This window comes from Sciurus carolinensis, chromosome 8 (assembly GCF_902686445.1).
Source record: "Sciurus carolinensis chromosome 8, mSciCar1.2, whole genome shotgun sequence".
In the NCBI taxonomy this organism is placed as follows: Eukaryota; Metazoa; Chordata; class Mammalia; order Rodentia; family Sciuridae; genus Sciurus; species Sciurus carolinensis.
Window position 1 is genome coordinate 12,835,405 of NC_062220.1, and position 18,679 is coordinate 12,854,083.

General features: G+C 40.6%; 2 gene segments (V, D, J or C); both read right to left on the reverse strand.

The window, feature by feature from the left end:
• LOC124990613 (T cell receptor beta variable 27-like) lies at nt 1-754 on the reverse strand. The segment is given in 2 exon segments: nt 1-518; nt 648-754. Coding segments are annotated over 2 exon segments (567 nt in total).
• A 15,178-nt stretch (nt 755-15,932) lies between these two features.
• Nucleotides 15,933-16,510, reverse strand: LOC124990614 (T cell receptor beta variable 24-1-like). The segment is given in 2 exon segments: nt 15,933-16,264; nt 16,386-16,510. Coding segments are annotated over 2 exon segments (381 nt in total).
• Between the last annotated feature and the right edge of the window lie 2,169 nt (nt 16,511-18,679).

Here is an 18,679-nt window from a genome sequence, read left to right on the forward strand (position 1 = left end):
TTAGTGGGATATCGAGGAGGGGCAAAGACTGATTTCAATAGGAAAGGTGTCCCGGAAGGACAAGAACAGGGAAAGGGGAGCTGGGAATATCAAGTGCAGGGTGGGGCTTGGTGCAGTCCCAGGGAAACCTCTCCAGGTTGGGAGGAGGGATGTGGAGGGCAGGGCAACCCCTCCTTGGTTTGCCCCTTTTTGAGCAGAGAGGAAGTGGCTGTGTGGTGCTGTGGATTCACTGCTGGCACAGAGGTACACAGATGTCTGGTTGGCACTGGCAGACTCCAGGGTAAGGGGGAAATGCCCTTTCTCACGTCGGGAGACACGGTACCCCTCAGGGACATCTCCTTTTTCAATGATGTCAGTATTGCGTGAGTAATAGACCAGCTGCAGCCCCAATCCTGAGTCTTGTCGATACCAGTACATTGCAAGGTGGTTCATATTCTGGGAACACTGTAGAGTTACTTCTCTTCCTGTCCTAGAGATCTTGTGTCTTGGGAACTGTGTGACTACAGCATCCTTGAGGCCTGTGTGGAAGGAAAAAAAAAGAATCAAATAAAGACAGAGGCTGGGGGAGGGGAGGATGATGCTCTTGTCATGAAGCGTTTTGTAGGGAGAGCCTGGGAGCCAGCAACGCCACCTAAGCCAGGGCTCACCTGCTTTCAGGAGACAAAGGGCCACACAGCAGAGGAGCCTGGTGCTCATGGCAGCATCGGAAGCAAAGAGCCGCCTGGTATCGGGATGAATTTAGGCTCTGTTACCAATGCTTTTCATCCGCTTCCTGTCCAGAGAGCACACCCTCCTTCACTGCTTCAGAAGAGAATCAAAGGGCTCTCAGAGAGCAGGATGCCATCGTTCATTTATTCAGGTCACATAACTGTTTACATTGTTCCTCCGAAGAATCAGCACGGCAGTTTTCTTTCTTTTTTCTTTTTGCCTCTGTGAACATTCTTATTCCCCTTACCTGTCCTTTTTGATATGATGATTTTGTGCCTTTTGAATATTTACTAAAGTCTGATGGTAGATTTACTAATATTTCATGAGACCTGGAGTGTTTTCTCCAAGCACTTCTCTGGGAACTCTTATCCATCTTATCACTATATCTAATTGTCTTTTCTCTCCCAAAGTACTCTGATCTCTTTGACCAGTCTAATTTTACTTGTTTCCATGAACATTATGCAATTTCTGCATATTTTGAATATAAGACTTGTGTCCTTTTCCTGGTCTCTCTCTTGAAGCTCTTGAGGGAGTGAGAATATATGGAGCAGCCATATGGATTCCAAGGTAGGACAAACTAGGAGGTGCCTGAACAGGTTCAGAGAGAATTTGGGGCTGGTATAGTAGCTCTTCTCCCCAGTGGTTGCTCCACAAGGAGTTGGGGATTGAGAATTGCTGGTGATCTGTCTTCCCTCTTGAGTGACTGTTCCACTAACTATTCATAAAAATCTTCACTTTGGAGAAAAAAGCATTAGAGGAAGTTGAGGAATGCTACTCATCATAGACGCTGAGGGTCAGGGGTCACTGCTGTGGCTTTCTGTTATTTAACAGTATTTCTAGGAAGATGGTTTCTAAAATTCTAGGTCAACTAGGATGTGGCTGTGAATTGCCTTGAATGACCCATTGGAGGAGGGTCCCTAGATGCCTCTGGGTCTAGGAAGAAACCCTCTCTTCTTCCTGGAGGTACTGCACTCATTAGGGACATCTCCTTCTTCAGTGCTACTGATAACAAGGGAGTAGTGGTTTCTTTGTCACCCTAGCCCTGGACTCAGTCATACCAGTATATTCCATCAGGACAAAATCTTCAAGACATTCCAGAAAAGCTCTTTTGCCATCCTTCTCCAGATACGTAGGTCCTGGCTTCCGTAACACCCAGGTGGCTTACAGGGGTAGGAAGCAGTATAAGCAGGTCCAATGTGTTGACCCGGATTTTTAAAAGTGCTTTTGTTGGAGCCTAGAAATCCCAAGTCCTGGTTTTTCTTTATAATTTCTGATCTCACCAGCTCCTAGGAGACAAAAAGGAGCCTGATATGGAAGGTAGGACAGTAGAACTATTTCAGCTCTGAACATCTTCATTTATGACTGAGTCTTATTTTCGTATGGAGATTATTTTAGACAATTTACATGCAGTTTCTCAGCTAATAAAACTTCTTGGAACCAAATATTACTGACTTCAGTTTTGCTAGGAAACTACTTTTAGACAGGTTAAGTGACTTGGCAAAACTGGAGAGTGACTTGACTAATCAATTTTCAAAATCTGCATTTTCAGCTATTAATAATGAATTTTCCAAAGATTCTCTATCTTGCATCTTCTCCTTTTTCCTCTTTTGCTTTTTTTTATTTTAAAGAGTTTGACTGGAGACATCTTCCTGCAGAAATTATTTTTCATTTTGCTCTATAAACTAAAGCTGCGCTTTTATACTATTCCCATACTTCCTGAAATTCAAAATATTCTTTATTGACAGAGGTGCTGAACCAGTTCTGTTTATTTTTTTCTGAAAACCTCAAGTGCTCTTATAACAAGTGGCTTTCTGATGGCTAAGTCCTTTAAGCCTGAGTTCCTGGCAGATCTCCTTTCTGAGAGTGGTTTCTGTGAAGTGCAGCCTTTGTATCTTTCTAGTTGAATCCTTGGTTGTCCTAGTTCTGAACTGATTCTCTTCAGCCTTTGGTACACCCTCAATGGTCCTTAACAGCTCACCACAATGCTGAGTCATCCTCAAAACTAGGTTGGGGTCTTGTCATGAAGACTGTGATGAAATTCTGAGGCCTGTGTCTTCATACAAACATTTCTGTTTCAGAGTAAAAATTTCATCCACCTGAAATGATTTTTTTTTTTTTTTTTTTAGCAGTTTCTCTTCCTATTTGGCTACTAGCTTGCTTCCAGGGGAAACTTTTAGGATGGACATGCAGTTAAATATATTACACGGTGTCCTACCAGTTCTTTTTTGTGTGGCTGCCATGTTGTTACTGGGTGAGGAAAGTGCAGATATTTACTTGTGTGTGTCTGTAGGTTCACCTGCAGGGAGGATACAGAATAGGGAATGGATGTGCTTCCTACTTATTGTAAGGAGAATAAATTCCAAATTGAAAGTGTCAAGCTGCTGAAGAACCAGGATCAGGACCTGGATGGAGAGAGGTGGTACGGGCACATGAGTGGGTTTTGGGAGGGGACTGTTCTCCCTGAGAAGCAGTGAAGTTGGAAGGGCATATACATTGTCTTAATATGTCTCTTAATTTAGTCTCAGAAATAGAAAATGGTTCCATTCAAATGGGACACAGACTGGGAAAAGTCTTCCAGCCTCTGTACCCACTGGGACAACATAAGGAAATTAAGGAAATGCTGCCTCTTGGCCTTTGAAATCAGACGCAAGGATAAAGCTCAGGTCAGACTGCAGAGGAAAATCTCTTGGAGATTCTGGAAAGGGCTGCTCTCTACTCCTGTAGGTGAGGCTCTTACTCTGGTTGGGGTGGCATCTCCTGAGATGGGAAGCTCCTTTCTCTTGAGACCACCATCTTCACAGTGAACACAAGGCCTTTGCTGTGCTGTGGAGAGCACAGGTACAGAGATGTCTGGAAGGCTCTGCAGATTTCAGACCTGAGTCCGGTAGATTTTCAACTTTTGTCAGGAAATATTGTTTGCAACAGGGATGTGTTCCGATAACAATGTCTGAATCAAATCCGATCCTGATTCTTGTGGATACCAATATAAACTTTCCTGGCACATGTTCTGGAACTCCTTTTCTACCTCTGCAGTCAGGGGTCTTGGGGTCTGGGGCCTTCACTTCCATGGCACCTGGAGGTGAGGAGACCAGATAGAGATAAAGCCCAGGGGAGAGCCTGATGCTGCAGTGTTTGGAACCTGAGCTGTGGCCTGGCAAATTGTAATCAAGACTCCCTAAATGTTACTAAGACTCACCTGCTCCCAGGAGACAAAGGAACACACAAGGAGAGATATCCAACACGTGAGAATGAAGAGGTCAGCGAATCCTCCCATAGAAGGAGAGTAAAACTCAAAAAATTCTAATTAGAAGGAAGATTTTTTTGTTTTGCTTTGTTTTTTTAAATTTTTTAAGAGGCAGAGATCTGTTTCTGTATCCAGAATAAGGCACACATGTCTTCATGGCTCTCTGTGGGCTGTAAGCAGTCATTTGAATCTGAATTTTATGCAAACACTTGTTTAAATTTAGTCATAAAAATGAATTTTACATTATGCTGCTATTTAAGTTATCTTAGCTGAAAGCTATCCCATTTCTTTTTCATTTACTTATTTAAATTGACAAATGATTGTGTACATTTATGGGGAGTGAACAACATGATGTGATATTTTGATATATGTATACATTGTGGAATTATTAAATCAAATAAAAATACATACATATATACATATATCAAAATGTCACATCATGTTGTGTTTTTTACATATATATATATATATATATATATACACACACACAAATATATCACCTTACACATTTATCTTGTCTTTTTTGTTGCGACAAACACACATTAAACAATCCTTTTGTTTTAAATGTTTTTAATTGTAGGTGTACACAATGCCTTTATTTTATTTATTTATTTTTATGTGGTCTGAGGATCAAACACAGTGCTTCACATGTGCTAGGCAAGTGCTCTATCACTGAGCCTCAGCCCCAACAATTCTTAAGAGTACAAAAGTTATTATTAACTATAGTCAACCATGCTATACAATAGATTCCTAGAACATGTTTCTTCTAATAGAAATTTTGTACCATTTGGCCAACATCTTCCTATTCCCCAGGTCACCAGGCCCATCCCAGCCCTTGGTAAACCCCATTCTTTTGCTCTGTTTCTATAAACTTGACTTTTTTGGATTTTGCCTATATGTGAAATCACACTTCATTTATCTTTCTGTGCTTGATTTATTTCATTTAGCATAACATTGTCTAAGTCCATACGTTTTGTTGCTGAATCGCATTCTGCTGTGTATGTACATCAGATTTACTTTATCCACTGGTTCCTGATGGAGACTTGGGCTGGTTCCGTGTCTTGGCTACTGTTCTGTGAGCAGTGCTGCAGTGAGCTTGGCTGTGCAGCTCTTCCTCTGACATACTGATTTCAGTCCCTTTGAGTGTACAATCACATGTGAAATTGCTGTGCCACACAATTGTTATATTTTTAGTTTTTTTGAGGAATTTCAGTAATGTTTTCCATAATGGTTATACTAATTTACCTTTTCACACAGAATATAGGGGTGTTCTCTTTTCTCCATATCCTTACCTACACTTGTCTTTTTAATAGATATTCCTGAAATTGTGTGGTGATCTATCATTGTGGCTGTAATCTGCATTCATCTGTTGATTAGTGATGATGAACATTTCTTCATTTGCAGGTGTTCTGAAAAATGTCTCTTTGAACCATTTGCCCATTTGTTAAATGGGTGATTTTCTTGTATTGAGTTTTTTAAAAAAATTTACACCTCTCCTCTTAGCTCCTTATGAGATATATGATTTGCAAATATTTTCTTCCATTCCACATTTTTTTTTTTTTGCTTCATCATGCTAATTCTTCTCTTTGCAGTGTTTTAGTTTGATGCACTCTCATTGGTTGATTTTTGCTTTTGTTGGTTATGTTTTTGGGGTCATATAAAAAAATCTTTGGGGAGACTAATGTCAATAGCCTTTCTCCTGTATTTTCTGTGAGTAGTTTTATAGTTTCAGGCCTTATGTTTAAATTTGTAATCCATTTTGATTCACATTAAAAAAATAGAAAACATGAGATCCAACTGTGTGATGAAAAACACTTACTTTAGAATTAAAGACAAATATATTGAAAGTAAAGTATGGGAAAAATACATCATGCAAGTAGGAACAAGGAGAGCCAGGATAGCAATATGCATATCAGAAGAAATAAACTTTACAGAAAAGTTACTATTAGATAAAGGAGCTATTTCATAATGATAGTTCAAATAAAATGCCTACTTTCAATATTGCAGTGGAGATACTAGCCAGTGCAATCAGGTAAGAAATTGAACTAATCCAGTTTGGAAAAAAAGAAGTAAAACTGTCTTTAATATTAGGCTATATCATTCTATATGTAAAAAATCCTATAAAATATGTAAGGAAATTTTTATAACTAATAAACAATTTTAGCAAAGTTGCAGGACACCATATCAATATACAAAATTCAAATGTTTTTATATGCTAGTAATAAATAATTCAAAAATGAAATGGTAAAAAATTTTACAATTGCATTATAGAGACACTTTTTAGTTTATTAAACAAAAGAAATGTAGGAGCCATACATAAAAAAAATGTAAAATATTGTGCTAAATAAGATCTAAAAAGAAAAAAGAAAAGAAAAGAAAAATTGGAGGGGTGGCAGTCTCTGATCACAAAAGGCTTAGCATTGTTAAGAAAGAAATTATCCCCAGCTTTCCCAAGGGATACAAGGCAATTCCTCTCAAAATCTTATCAGGACCTTTTGTAGAGATTGGCAAGTTAATACTGAACTTATATTGAATGTAAAGGACTTTAATAGAGATATTCTGGAAAAAAGAAGGCACAGTTGAAGGATTTATGGTAGTTAATTTCAAAGCATAGTGTAAAACTACAGAATTAAAGAAAGTGTAGGGTTAACATAGGATAGGCAAATGGATTGAGGGGATGGTACGCAAAATCCAAAAATACTCCAGCCCACTTATGGTTAATTCATTTTTGAGAAATATAAAAATTCAATTAAGTGAGGAAAGAATACTTTTTTCAATAAATGGTACAAGGATAATCCTATGCAAAAATATTGCTACTAATAATGAATGTGGTTTGTTTGTTCACACCATACACAAAAATTAACTTAAACAAGTGTCATATACCTAAGTATAAGAACTAAGACTTAGAGAACTTCTAGAAGAAAACACAGTAATAAAATTTATGGACTCTGGCTTAGGTAATATTAGATATAATTTGAAAAGATTCATAAAAGAAAAAATTATAAAACTGGATATAACAAAATTTAAAATGTTTGCTCTTCATAAAAAAATTAAAGAAGTTTAAGAAATTAAGATTTTTTTTTAAAAATTAAGAAAATGGAAAGATAAGCTATAAAATGAGAAAATACTTGAAAGTCATATCTTGGATTAAAACTCAACAAATAAAAAGAACCCAATTAAAATTGGTAAAAATTTTGAATAGAAATTCCACCAAGGATTTCACAGGAATGGCTAATAAGCAATTAAAAGATACTCAACATCCTCCCTTATTGAGGAAATGTAAATTAAAAACCACAGTGAGGTAACACTATACAATTACCAAAAAAAATACCAACGGGTGGAGAGGATATGAAAATGCTGGAACCTTTGTACACTGATGGCAGGAAAGTAAAATGAGATAGCCACCCTGTAAAACATTTTGCAAAGTTTCTGTTTGGCTTTAAAATTTATCATATACTGATCACATGACTCAGCAATTCACCCCTGGAAAACCTATAACCTCCAAGAAACTTAAATGTAAATGTTAGTAGTTGGGTTACTCATAATAGCTTCAAAACTGGAACAATCTAAATACCTAACAACTGTTAGACGGATAAACAAAATATGATATATCCACACCTTGTCTATCATCTGTGCAATAAAAATTTAATGGATCGCTGAAATCATCTAGAACACAAATAACCCCCAAAATCAGCGCAATGAGAATCCAGGCCCCAGAAAATTGAATCTTATAATATTCTCTTTATATGAATTTTCCAGAAAAAGTAAAATCTACAAAGAGTAAGTAAATATTTTCCTGTGTTGGGAGCTTGACCACCCCAAGGAATGATCACTAAAGGATGGGAGAATTCTTCTGGGGGCAATGGAGTTATTTTTAAAATGGGTTATGGTTATAGTTGTACCACTTAATAAATTTAGTGTAAATCATTGAATTGTACCCTTAAAAAAGGTGAATTTCAGAGCAGGTAAGTAACACTCCATTCCAATTACAAAACATAATAAATAACTACTGTTTTTATAATAAAGCATATTTGTATTTGGTCATTTATAAGTGGTAGCAGTTAAATTTGACATGTAACTTCTGTCTTTGTCCTGAACCCTTCAATTCACCCAGCATCTGTCCAGGAAGCTTTCATCATTGTCTGTATTACCCCCAAACTGATCTTTCCCCCATCAAAAGCTGGAGAAGGTTTCACTGCCTAGCATCCAGCATAACATTCACTGACAGCCAGCAGGGTGACATCCATCCATGCCCAGGGCTTGGTTTCATTCTGTCTCTGTCTGATTTATACAACGAGACCATCCTTAATCAAAATGCCCCAGGAAAACCAGGAGCCCCTTGAAAATAAGAAGGATGGTAATGTGGGGTGCTTCTTATACCACTATTTGTAGAACAAGAAGGAACAGATTAAGACTTCTTATGTTAAGACAGGGGTTAATGAGATTTTAAAGTAGAAGTTAATCCTGCAGACAGCAAGTTAGACTGCTGAGTAGGGACAGTGATGCAAAGGCACAGATGGGTAGGAGGGTATGGACTCTTCAAAAAATGGTCCAAATTTCACCACAGCTGTGATGAACAATGATTTGAATGACAGGGTTGAAGATGAACTAGATTTCTGGAATACAGATCATAAAATACCTCTGTGTCAGGTTAAGAAATTGAAATATCATCTTGGATATGAAAGAAAAGCATGGAGAAAGTGTGAGGGGTCCAGATGACCTTTGTGAATTATACAGATCAGTTTTGGAAGAAAAGATCGGAAGGGTAATGCTGGAGGCAGAGTCAGATAAAGAGGATTTTTAATCTTCCTCATATCTGGTAATGACACAGGGACATGGAAAACAAATCTTCACAGGGGGTTGAACCTCCAAAGAAGGACCTGATATGGGAAGGATGATGGTTCCTTCTGGGGACAGTTGAGCAGAGCAGTCTAGGAAATAAGGAGGTGGAAATACCCAGTAGGCAGTCAGAGGAGTTTGGGAGATGTAATTCAAGTAGTAGATTGGCTGATATTGTCCAAGATGTATGTGTTCAGTAAGGAGAACAGAATAAAAAGTCCATAAATCTTAATAATATATATATAGAGAAAATGACAGTAGAAAGAGTCCATGACAGAGACTGAGGAATAGATGATATTATAGAATATAAGTAAAAAAGAAAACCAGACAAGCAATGACTTTTACTATCAAATATATACCAGGTTTTGTGGTTCTTATACTAACATTATTAGGCCACTTTGTTAAAGAGGCAAAATCAGGAGAAAGCCTCTGTGACTTTACTCTTTGGTAGCCTCAAACAAACTTCACACCTAAACCTAGCACTAGGGCCTCCCTGGCATACAGCCCACAGTTTTGTCCATTATCAGTGCAAAATGGTTCTATTCAAGGTCTTAGGATTGTGTGTGTGTGTGTGTGTGTGTGTGTGCATGCTTACATGTGCAAATTGGGAACACATCTCTGAAATTTCATACATCCAAGTCAGAAGCAGCAACCATCTTTGAACTAGCCTTCCAATGGTCAGGGTAGTCTCCAAGGATTCAGGGTTCAATCCAGAAAAGTGTGTGGAGGATTTTCTGTATATCCACAGTCTGTTCCTTAAGCCTCAAGCAGACTTAGTTAAAATTATATTAACTTAGAAGGTGAGTAGTGAAAATGTTCACTACAGTTCCTTCTATTATTCCAAGTTCAGAGTCACAGGAGGAGAATCTGAAGTTGTGAGGAGAAGGATTGGGTTGGGGAAGGGTAGGGACTTTGAGAGGGTGTATATGAGGGGTTAGTTTAACATGTATAAGGAACCCAAACAAGAGACAGTGGAGGAAGTCCAAGGAACCTTTTCCTGTTTTTTGGTTGACAGAGACTTTCCTACAGGCAGCTACAAGGCAACTTTCAAATATCATCTCTTATTTGAAGGACAGAATGTGAGCAAGCCTCAGGTGAAGAGCTGAAGTGACAGCAGGGAAGTCAGCCCTGACCGTGACTGTGCAGCGGGTCATTTACCACCTGGGTAGAGACTGAGTCAGGGATAGTCTTCAGTCTGGACTGCTCCTCAGGCCATTTAGGTCCTTCAGGAAGAGGAACAGTGACATCTACAGTTTGAGGTGAGGATTCTGAAGGTGGAACATCCTCACCTTAGTGAGGATCCTCTCTGTGCAGTGCCTTGGTGCCCACATAACCCTGGGTATTACTCACTGCAGACCCTGAGATGTGTTAAGGGGCAGGCCAACTACAAGGTCAGGTGAAAATGTTCCTTGCTTATTCAGGAGACCATCACTTCTGAGTTTTCCTCTGTGATATTAACACCATATGAATCATGGATCAGTTGCCATCCAAGTCCTTGATCTTGTTGATACCAGTGTGCTTTGTTATGGCCCATGGTTTGAGAAGATTCCAGAGTAATCTTTCTCATCCCTGTAAGGTGCTGAGACATCAGCATCCACAAGCCTGCAGCAGAAGACAAAACAGAGTCCAGGATGGGCCTTAATGTTGAGGACGGAGCAAACCCAACACAGAGGTATTGTCCTTCCTGATTTTGGAAAAATCAATGTCTATGACCTACCTGCCCCGGGAAGGTGAAAGGCCAGATTGCAAAGGAACCTGGTAGCTGTGGCACAGTCAGGGCTAAAGCAGGTGTCTCCCAGTTCTGGGGCAGCAGATGGGCTCTTGCTAAAGTCACCCTGTGAGGACACAGTCCTTTCCACCACTTTGGGTCCTGTGGCTAATCTGTTCAAGCACAGTTTCTTCTATACCTTTTACCCATCAAAGGACTCATTTTTTTTTTTTTTTTCACTTCTCTGATCCAAAGTAGGTTTTATGCTCTGCCTACGTACCTTAAATCTTTATTGTTCTTACTAAACATTAAATCGTAACTGTTTCACAAGTTATGGAGATGAGGACCACAAAGCACTGAAAGCAGATCAGAGCCAAATGTGACTCATTTCTAAGGTTTGAAAGGAAGTGATGCTTGAACTGAGTTTTGAAGGACAAATAGGAATGCACTCTGCAAAGCTGAGAGGGAAGAACAGTGGAAATAAAGGGCCAGTGGACAGAGTGGCTCCATGAGATAAGGAGCAGGAGAGTTTGTGAGCATTGAGAGGCAACCGCTTAGACATCACATGTGAAGAGCTTGGAGCAGCACCTGGCATCCATTGACTTTGCAGAAAACAGAGTGTTATTGTGTGATAACTGTGTGGGTCTTCAATCCCATTTTTATATTGACTAATTTGGACTTTATCAACTTGGGCTTCACCTGAGATGATGTTAGGTTGGTCTTCCTTTAACTGCACCATCAATGGTGACAGAACAGAGAATTCTGACCCACGATTTTTTTCAAATACATACTTTTGTAATATTGCCTAAAAAATTTTGAGTGTTGCTGCAGTAAACAATGTCCAAACCAAATGCTATTCTCTCTCTTCCTTCTCCAGATTTTCACCCTATAGGAACATTATTAATTTTTATTATGAATCATAAGGATTAATCCCAACATTTCTTCCACCTTTGTTGGCCCCCCTTTGGCCTGTTTCACTTAAGATCCACAGTTGACATTCAGTAAAATTTTTGTTTGCATCATACTAACATTGGGTTTGGATTTTGACTATTATATCTCAGGCAAGAAGCAGCAACCAGCACTCGGGGACTGGGAGAAACAAACGAAATCAAACTTAGTTTCACGTAGGCAGGCCCAGAGGAGATCAGCACTCCGAATTCTGAGCGCCACTTACCAGTTTTCCACAACATTTAGAGGCTATCTAGGGTTATAAATTTTCTAGTCTAAAATGATGCATGATTGTGCACAGGGTTTCAAAAAAAGTGATGCACAATTGTGTGTAAGAGTTTTCAAGTAGGAAGTGTGTTTACAGAAGTGGAGTGAGATAAGGGGAATCTGACTCCTTTTATAAGATCTTCCCCTAAGGGGCTTCTTTCACAAGGCCTTCCTATAAATATCCTTGGGCCAGAGTCTTCACAGGGGTGTGTACACTTCAAAGGAAAGTAGTTAGATCCTAGGGAAAGTGCTTTACAATTCAAAAGGTAGGAATGAATGGTGCTAATTAGGTTCCCTGAAAAGGAACTGGCTGGAAAGGGGAGGGGAGGAGAACTCTCCGGTTCCCATGTACTAATTTTCACAGACAGTGAGTGTCCTTAGCTTATTTGGTATCCAGGCCTGGGTTAGTTACCCATTACAACACCACTAACAGTCTGTGACCTTACACTTCCTTTTTTTGGCAGGGTGACATTGGACTCCAGGGATTCTCAGACGTTGCCTATAGAACTTGGGAGTTCAGCTTTTATGCGATGACTTGCATGTCTGGATCCCCACTAAGTGACTTTTATGAGCTCCAATACCTTGTTTTCAACTATGGCAAGTTCCGGAGGTTCTTAGAGCACAATCATTATCCCTGCTCCACACTCTGCTTTTTGTCCATCATAACAAAACCAGAACTCTGGCATGAACTCAAATTATGAAACATTTCAATTAAATGTATTTTAAAATCCATCCCAATATATGAACATAGAAGTTTGTATTCAAAATTGAAAAATAAAAACAACAAATAGGTACACACATGCACATTTTTATTACATGTCCTCTGCCTTAAAAATCCAGACTCTGCTAAGGAGGATAGGATTTATTTCTCCTGCAGCATTGCTCCCATGTATGTTTGGGATTATGGTTCATTTTCCCTTTGTTCTCAGTCAATTATAAATTACCATGAGGTACTATCAGATAATAATTGTTACATGTATCTCTGGGTATTTTTGGTTTAGTAAAATACCCTCTCTCACTTCCCACTCTTCTCCTAACCAAACATGTTTTGTTTTAAAGATCTTGTAAGTGGGAGGTGTGAGGGATTTAAATACCATGTACCAGAAGTTAGAAAATATGTCACTTGGAATGACGTCCTGAAGAACTCTTTGGGGACTGCTCCCCCTCTCTACACTTTATTCTATTATTCCTTCGCTGAGTAGAAATTGTACCGTTCTAGGAATATAAAATTAGAAGGAGATCTCTCTTAATATAAAGAATGTACAGTCTTTTAAAGAGCCAGTATTTAAAAGAATTATAAAAAACATAACCACAGTAGCTCAGGAGTACATAAACTATTCTGCAAAAGAGAAGAGCTGAATCTTTTCTGTCTGTAGGAATCAGAAAAACTTTCTGGATCCACTTCTCTCTGACCTGAAAACTGAAGGATGTGTGCAAGCTGCCCAGGCATCAAGAAGGAGCCCGTTCAGACACAGGAAAGAGTGTTTGCAAGGGTGCCAGTGAGCAATTTAGTGTGGCCTGTTCAGGGAAATAGAAGAAGCTCAGCTGCTCGGGAACCTGAAGAGTTGGAGTGAATGTGGATGAAAAGGTTCACAAAGGGCTTCCTGTACTAGGTGAAGCATCATGGCCACAGTCACCCTGGGGGCCACATGGAAGCAGCAAGGTAAGACGCCAGTACACTGATGACAAGGCCTCACCTCGTTTCCTAGGTAACAGATGATGAGGACCTGCACCAAAGCACAGTGAGGAGAGAAGCAGCATGATTATTGGGAACCAGATGCTGACAGCCCTCTTGGTGAATTGCTTTGGTTAAAGGGACTGCTTCTCCTTGTCAAGTGCATGACCTCTTCTCAGTGGAAAGACACAGTTGTCCAATGACATAGCTGCAAAGAAAGTGGGCACAAGACTTGTCCCCTTGCCACAACTTTGGATGATTCTGGGGCTGGCAGGCTTTGGAGCTACCCATGGGGCCAGCAAAGGCTTCTGTGGAGGCTCAGCTTCTCCCTGTGCCCAGTTCTACTTGGGCTCCTTCACAGCCAAGTGCGTTGACTGCAAGGGCATTTTCCACGCTGTTCTCCCGCTCTCTCCCCCACAGACCAGTTGTATCAGGGCAGTGGAGTAGGTTACAGCAGGCCACAGAAAGTATCCAGAGACCACATGAAAGACATATGGTTTAGGAAAGAAAGCATACAGGAGGTCAGAGACTTCTCAAGAGTTCAGTGGCAATAGGCTGACATCCCTCTGTCCCTCACGGGTTTCACCCAGCAGTGCCTCTTCTTCTTCATGGTGTTTTGTCCAGTGGCAGGTGCTAGATGAGTGACTTATATCCTTTCCACACAGTGCCCTCCGTTCCCCACCTGTCCCCACTCAGAGAGGGGTTTTATATATCAGGCTACAAAAGCAGAGATGCCATCAGTGTCGCTTGCTTGTTTGACCACAATCCCAAGGAGCAACTGTCCTGATGTGCATGCAAGGGAGTGGCTTCTAGAGATGACACTACCTTGCCCTAGTTCCCAGTGTGCATAAGACAAATCCAGTGTCCTTCAAGATGACACGTACCTGGACTTTCCAGCTCAGGCTTGCTCTCATTGTTCCCCTCGCTTGCCTGGGGTTTTGGGCACAGAAAGGGGCATTCAAGGGCATGGCATTTACTGTGTCCTTTGCTTCAGGGATGATACACTCTGTAAAGTCAGTTTTGTGAGAACCCAACCTATGACAAGGTATGCTATAAAAATGATAGTTTTGGAAACTGACTTAATGTAAGAGCTAACAGAAAAGAAGAGCCCAGAATGATTGTTCCATTCACTGAGACAGAAAACCATGTGGCCAGAATGGGAGCAGATAGGGTTGGAGACACAGCAAATTCAGTCAGGAATTCTTTGGGTTTAGTCACCTGTAGAACATCAGCCCTAAGAACCCAGTGGACAGCTGATTCTGTCAGTTAAGGACTTACAAAAGAGAATGTCATGATGGTGGATGGGAAAGTTTGGGGAAAATATTTATACTTCAAATAAAAAGAGGACAGATGGAATCCTAGGAAATCTACTAGAAACATTCAGGAGATAATGAAAAGGAACAGTTAATAGTTAATGAGAGAAGAATCTCTACCATAGGTGAGAATATTGAAGGAGAATGTATGGAGAGCAGGAAGGAAACTCAGCAGAAAACTTTTATTTTAAGGGAGAAATTAGATGAGAAAGATCCCATTAGAGACTGATAAAAATAAAAAGAGTGACATTATTGTAGATAAGAATAGGTAGAAAGTTGTTTTCTAATTTTTGCAGTTACCAAGTCCTGAGGTTCTTTTGTTGAAATAGTTCAGGTTCAAGGGCAAGAAGAGAAAACGCATGAGCAAAGTTTAATGTGACTCTCAGCGGACATTCACAGTATGCTCTGGCAGGCCTTGATCACATGCTTCAGTGCCTGGGCTCACTAGCCCCCAGGAGGGACCCCACTGTGGGAGAGGCAGAGGTTCATTCCAGTGTTGGGACAGAGAGGACATGTCCTAGTTCCTAGCTTTGGCCCCATATAGGCAAAGGGAATTGTTTTGAAATTCAATATATCCAGAAAACCATACAGATAACAATAAAAGTCTATCTGATCTTGCAGACTGAAGTTAACCTCATCAGAGATTATGCTGTGGGGCAGTAGATGAAGAATTACTTTAACAGATCATGATCTCTACCACTTAAACTTCCGAATCAGATTTAATGAAAATTAAAGGTGGAGTGAAGTTTAGAAAGCAAATAGTTCTCAGTATAAGTCTGGATGGTGGAGGTGAGCTCAGGGGACCTGGGACTGAGAAAAGGCACATGGGAAAAAGGGGCTGTCTGTCAGTAGGAACAGAATGGATTGAAGGGCATTGCAGGGTGGATGGAAACAACGGCAAAAGGAGCCGAGAAACCACATTGTGTATGTGCTCAGAAGGAACGCTCTTGTCGGAAGTCATAAGCCACCATCAGATGCCTGGGTTCCTTCTCCTAGAAGGTCACTAGTGAATAACCCTTCTAGAGTAGACAGAGTAGGCCTGAAGACAGTTCCATGCAGCCTGTGGCTTCAGGGTCATGATCCCACCTGGTGACATTGACCCAAAGTGGCTCTGAGCTCAGATGGAGGTTCACACTCAGTAGGACCATTCAAGCTCAGAGTATCCCATATCCCACATTCAGGAAGGCTTCTGTGCTCTTCTGAGCAAATAACTCACCCATATGCCTGGCTTTATGTGCAGAGAGCAGGTGGCCCAGAGGCACTGTGCAAAAGAGAGCTGGCACAGAAGTAAAGAGCTGTCTGGTTGTTGGTGGCAGTCTCTACAGAGAGGGAGAATTTAGCCTTCTCCTTCCGAGAGGCGCTGTACCCTTTGGAGACCTCTCCTTGGCTAATGTCATTGACATCAATGGAGAAGTAGATCAGCCGTAGTCCCTGTCCTGGATCTTGTCGATACCAGTACATTTGGTCATGATTCTTAGTCTGAGAACATTCCAGCACAGTGCTCTTTCCCGTCTTAATGATCCTGTTCCTTGGGATCTGAGTTACACCAGAATCCATGGACCCTGTGAGGGAAGAAAGGCAGAAACTGGAGACAGCTGAGGAAGCTCATCTTGCTGCAGTAAGCTTCAACCAGGACCTGAGCAATTCAGGGAAGGAATTTTCCCATCTATTTCCCAAACTTACCTGTTCCCAGGAAACATAAAAACACACAGGAGAGCAAAGTGGAGCCCATGGCAGGAGGAGGCGGGAAGGAGGTGTGTCCAGTTCTGAGTGTTGGTGACTAACCTCAGAGCAAGGTGCAGCCACACCTCTACCCAGCAGTACAACTTCTTCCCTCCTTTCTGGCTCAGGCAGAGGGTGCTTTGGCTTAAGTACTGTCAATCTCGGTGGGTGCTGAAACTCTTCTATTCCTTCCTCTTTTTCTGGCTCTTCATGGAGGATTCCAGAGTTCTTTCTCCCCCTCTCCATGGTGTAGCTATTTCAGTTATTCAAGGAAGCAGCCTCTTCCTATCCGATGGACTGTGGGGACCACTCAGAACCCTTTGGGATGAAGATGAAGGGAATCTGGTCTTCCTGGAATGTTATGACATTACCTCTCTCTCTCTCTCTCTCTCTCTCTCTCTCCCTCTACTTATTTATTTACTCTCAGTTGTAGGTAAACTATGAAATTTATATATGTTCTCTAAAATTCAAGACTTTTTTATTTGTTTAAGAAGGGCAGAGTTACTAACTCTTTTCCAAATAAAGGTGATTCTAAGAGGAAAGTTCATAGCATTGAGCTCATACATTAAAAGAAAAGAAGGAAACCCAATAAATAATTTAACATTACACCCCAAATTCCTCTTATTTTTTAATGATTCCTGCTTCTCTGGTCAATGTTTCCTGGGTGCAGATCTTTATGGGAAATATTGGCCCCTTGTAAGCAGGTGTTTGTTTAATGTGGGTTTCAAAGAAATTCACCTTCATTCATGATTTGAAGTAACTGAAAATAGGCTAATAAAAAGATAATTTTATGACAACATAAAATGTTCTTATTTTTAGGAGGAAAATATTCCACATTTCAATAAAATAAATTGCTAGTACATCACAGCTGCAGAGAGTATGAAATCTTGTCCCACTTAAGAAACGGGTGGCTCTTTGCTGCTTCAGGTTGGTGTGTGTTGGTTCTTGGGGTGGCAGCCTACACTAGTCAGTCCTCCTGCACATCAACTTAACAGTCTTTTTTATGGTGGGAGGAGATTGAACCCAGGGTCTCCTATCCACTGAGCCATATCACCAGCACCCCCCTTTTAATGTTTTATTTTTGAGACAGAGTCTCTGCTGAGGTTGGTCTTGAGCTGGTGATCATCTTGCCTCAGCCTCCTGAGTCACTAGGATTATATAACAGTCTTCTTTTTATTTATCCATTTTTATGTTTTTAATTAATTAATTTTATTTTTGATTGACAGACAATATTTATACAGGACACCTACGTAGATAGTGGGTGGTGGTCAACTTAAGCTACCTGAGTCCTAAGAAAATTTTACCTGTTGTCAACTCAGGGTAGTTAGCACATACAGTACCTTAAGTGTTCCTCATTTCTTCATTGTGCCCACATTCCAGATCCTCTCTGCTTTGAAATACACAATGTATGAACAATGTTAACTATATTCACCTGACTGTGCCATAGAACAAAAGGAATTTATTCTTCCTTTCTAACTGCAACTTTGTCCCCATTGACCAACCTCTCCTCATTTCCCTTGCTCTTCTTTTTAAATATTTTTATGTGCTATTCTAAAAATTTCAAACATATACAGAGCAGACACAAGAAGCTAACGGGCCACCACATGCCTGTGTTACCCGGACTCCATAATCAGCCCTTCCTGGCCCCACTTGTCGATCTACTCCACCTACTTCTCCCTCTCCTGTGTTATGTGGAAGTTGCTGCTTTATTTAGGAGTGCCAAGCATGCTTCACAACCTCTGCATGCATTGCATATGACATCTCCCTTCTATCCTCCTAGTGTCTTCTATTAATAACACCAAGAGAAACATGGGTTTATTCCAGTGAATTGCTTTTCCAGGGCTTTGATTAATACAGGATAATGATAATGAGGACTATCATATTCAGTTTGCCCTGAGTATGAAAAATAATTTTGTCCCTACCGTGCAGTTCCTAAACTAGAGGTGCGGGGTTGCTGCCCCCTGCTGTAGGGAGTGGTGTGGGTGGAAGTAAGATTGGGGGACAGTATGAACTCTTCTGAGAGGTCACAGAAGAGTCAGGTCTCCTGGGTGAGAGGCCACTGTTCAGCCACTCTGGACAGAAGTTTGTGGATGCACAGCAGGGAGAAGCAGAAATCATCTCTGGGAGCAGGATCGATGGCCAAGAAGGAGAGAGAGATGGGTGGAGGAGTCATTGGGTAGGAACAGGTGGGCATGGAATTGAAAAAGACCTCGGTTTCTGGACAACTGAGAGTTTTAAACAGCTAGGGCCAGTAT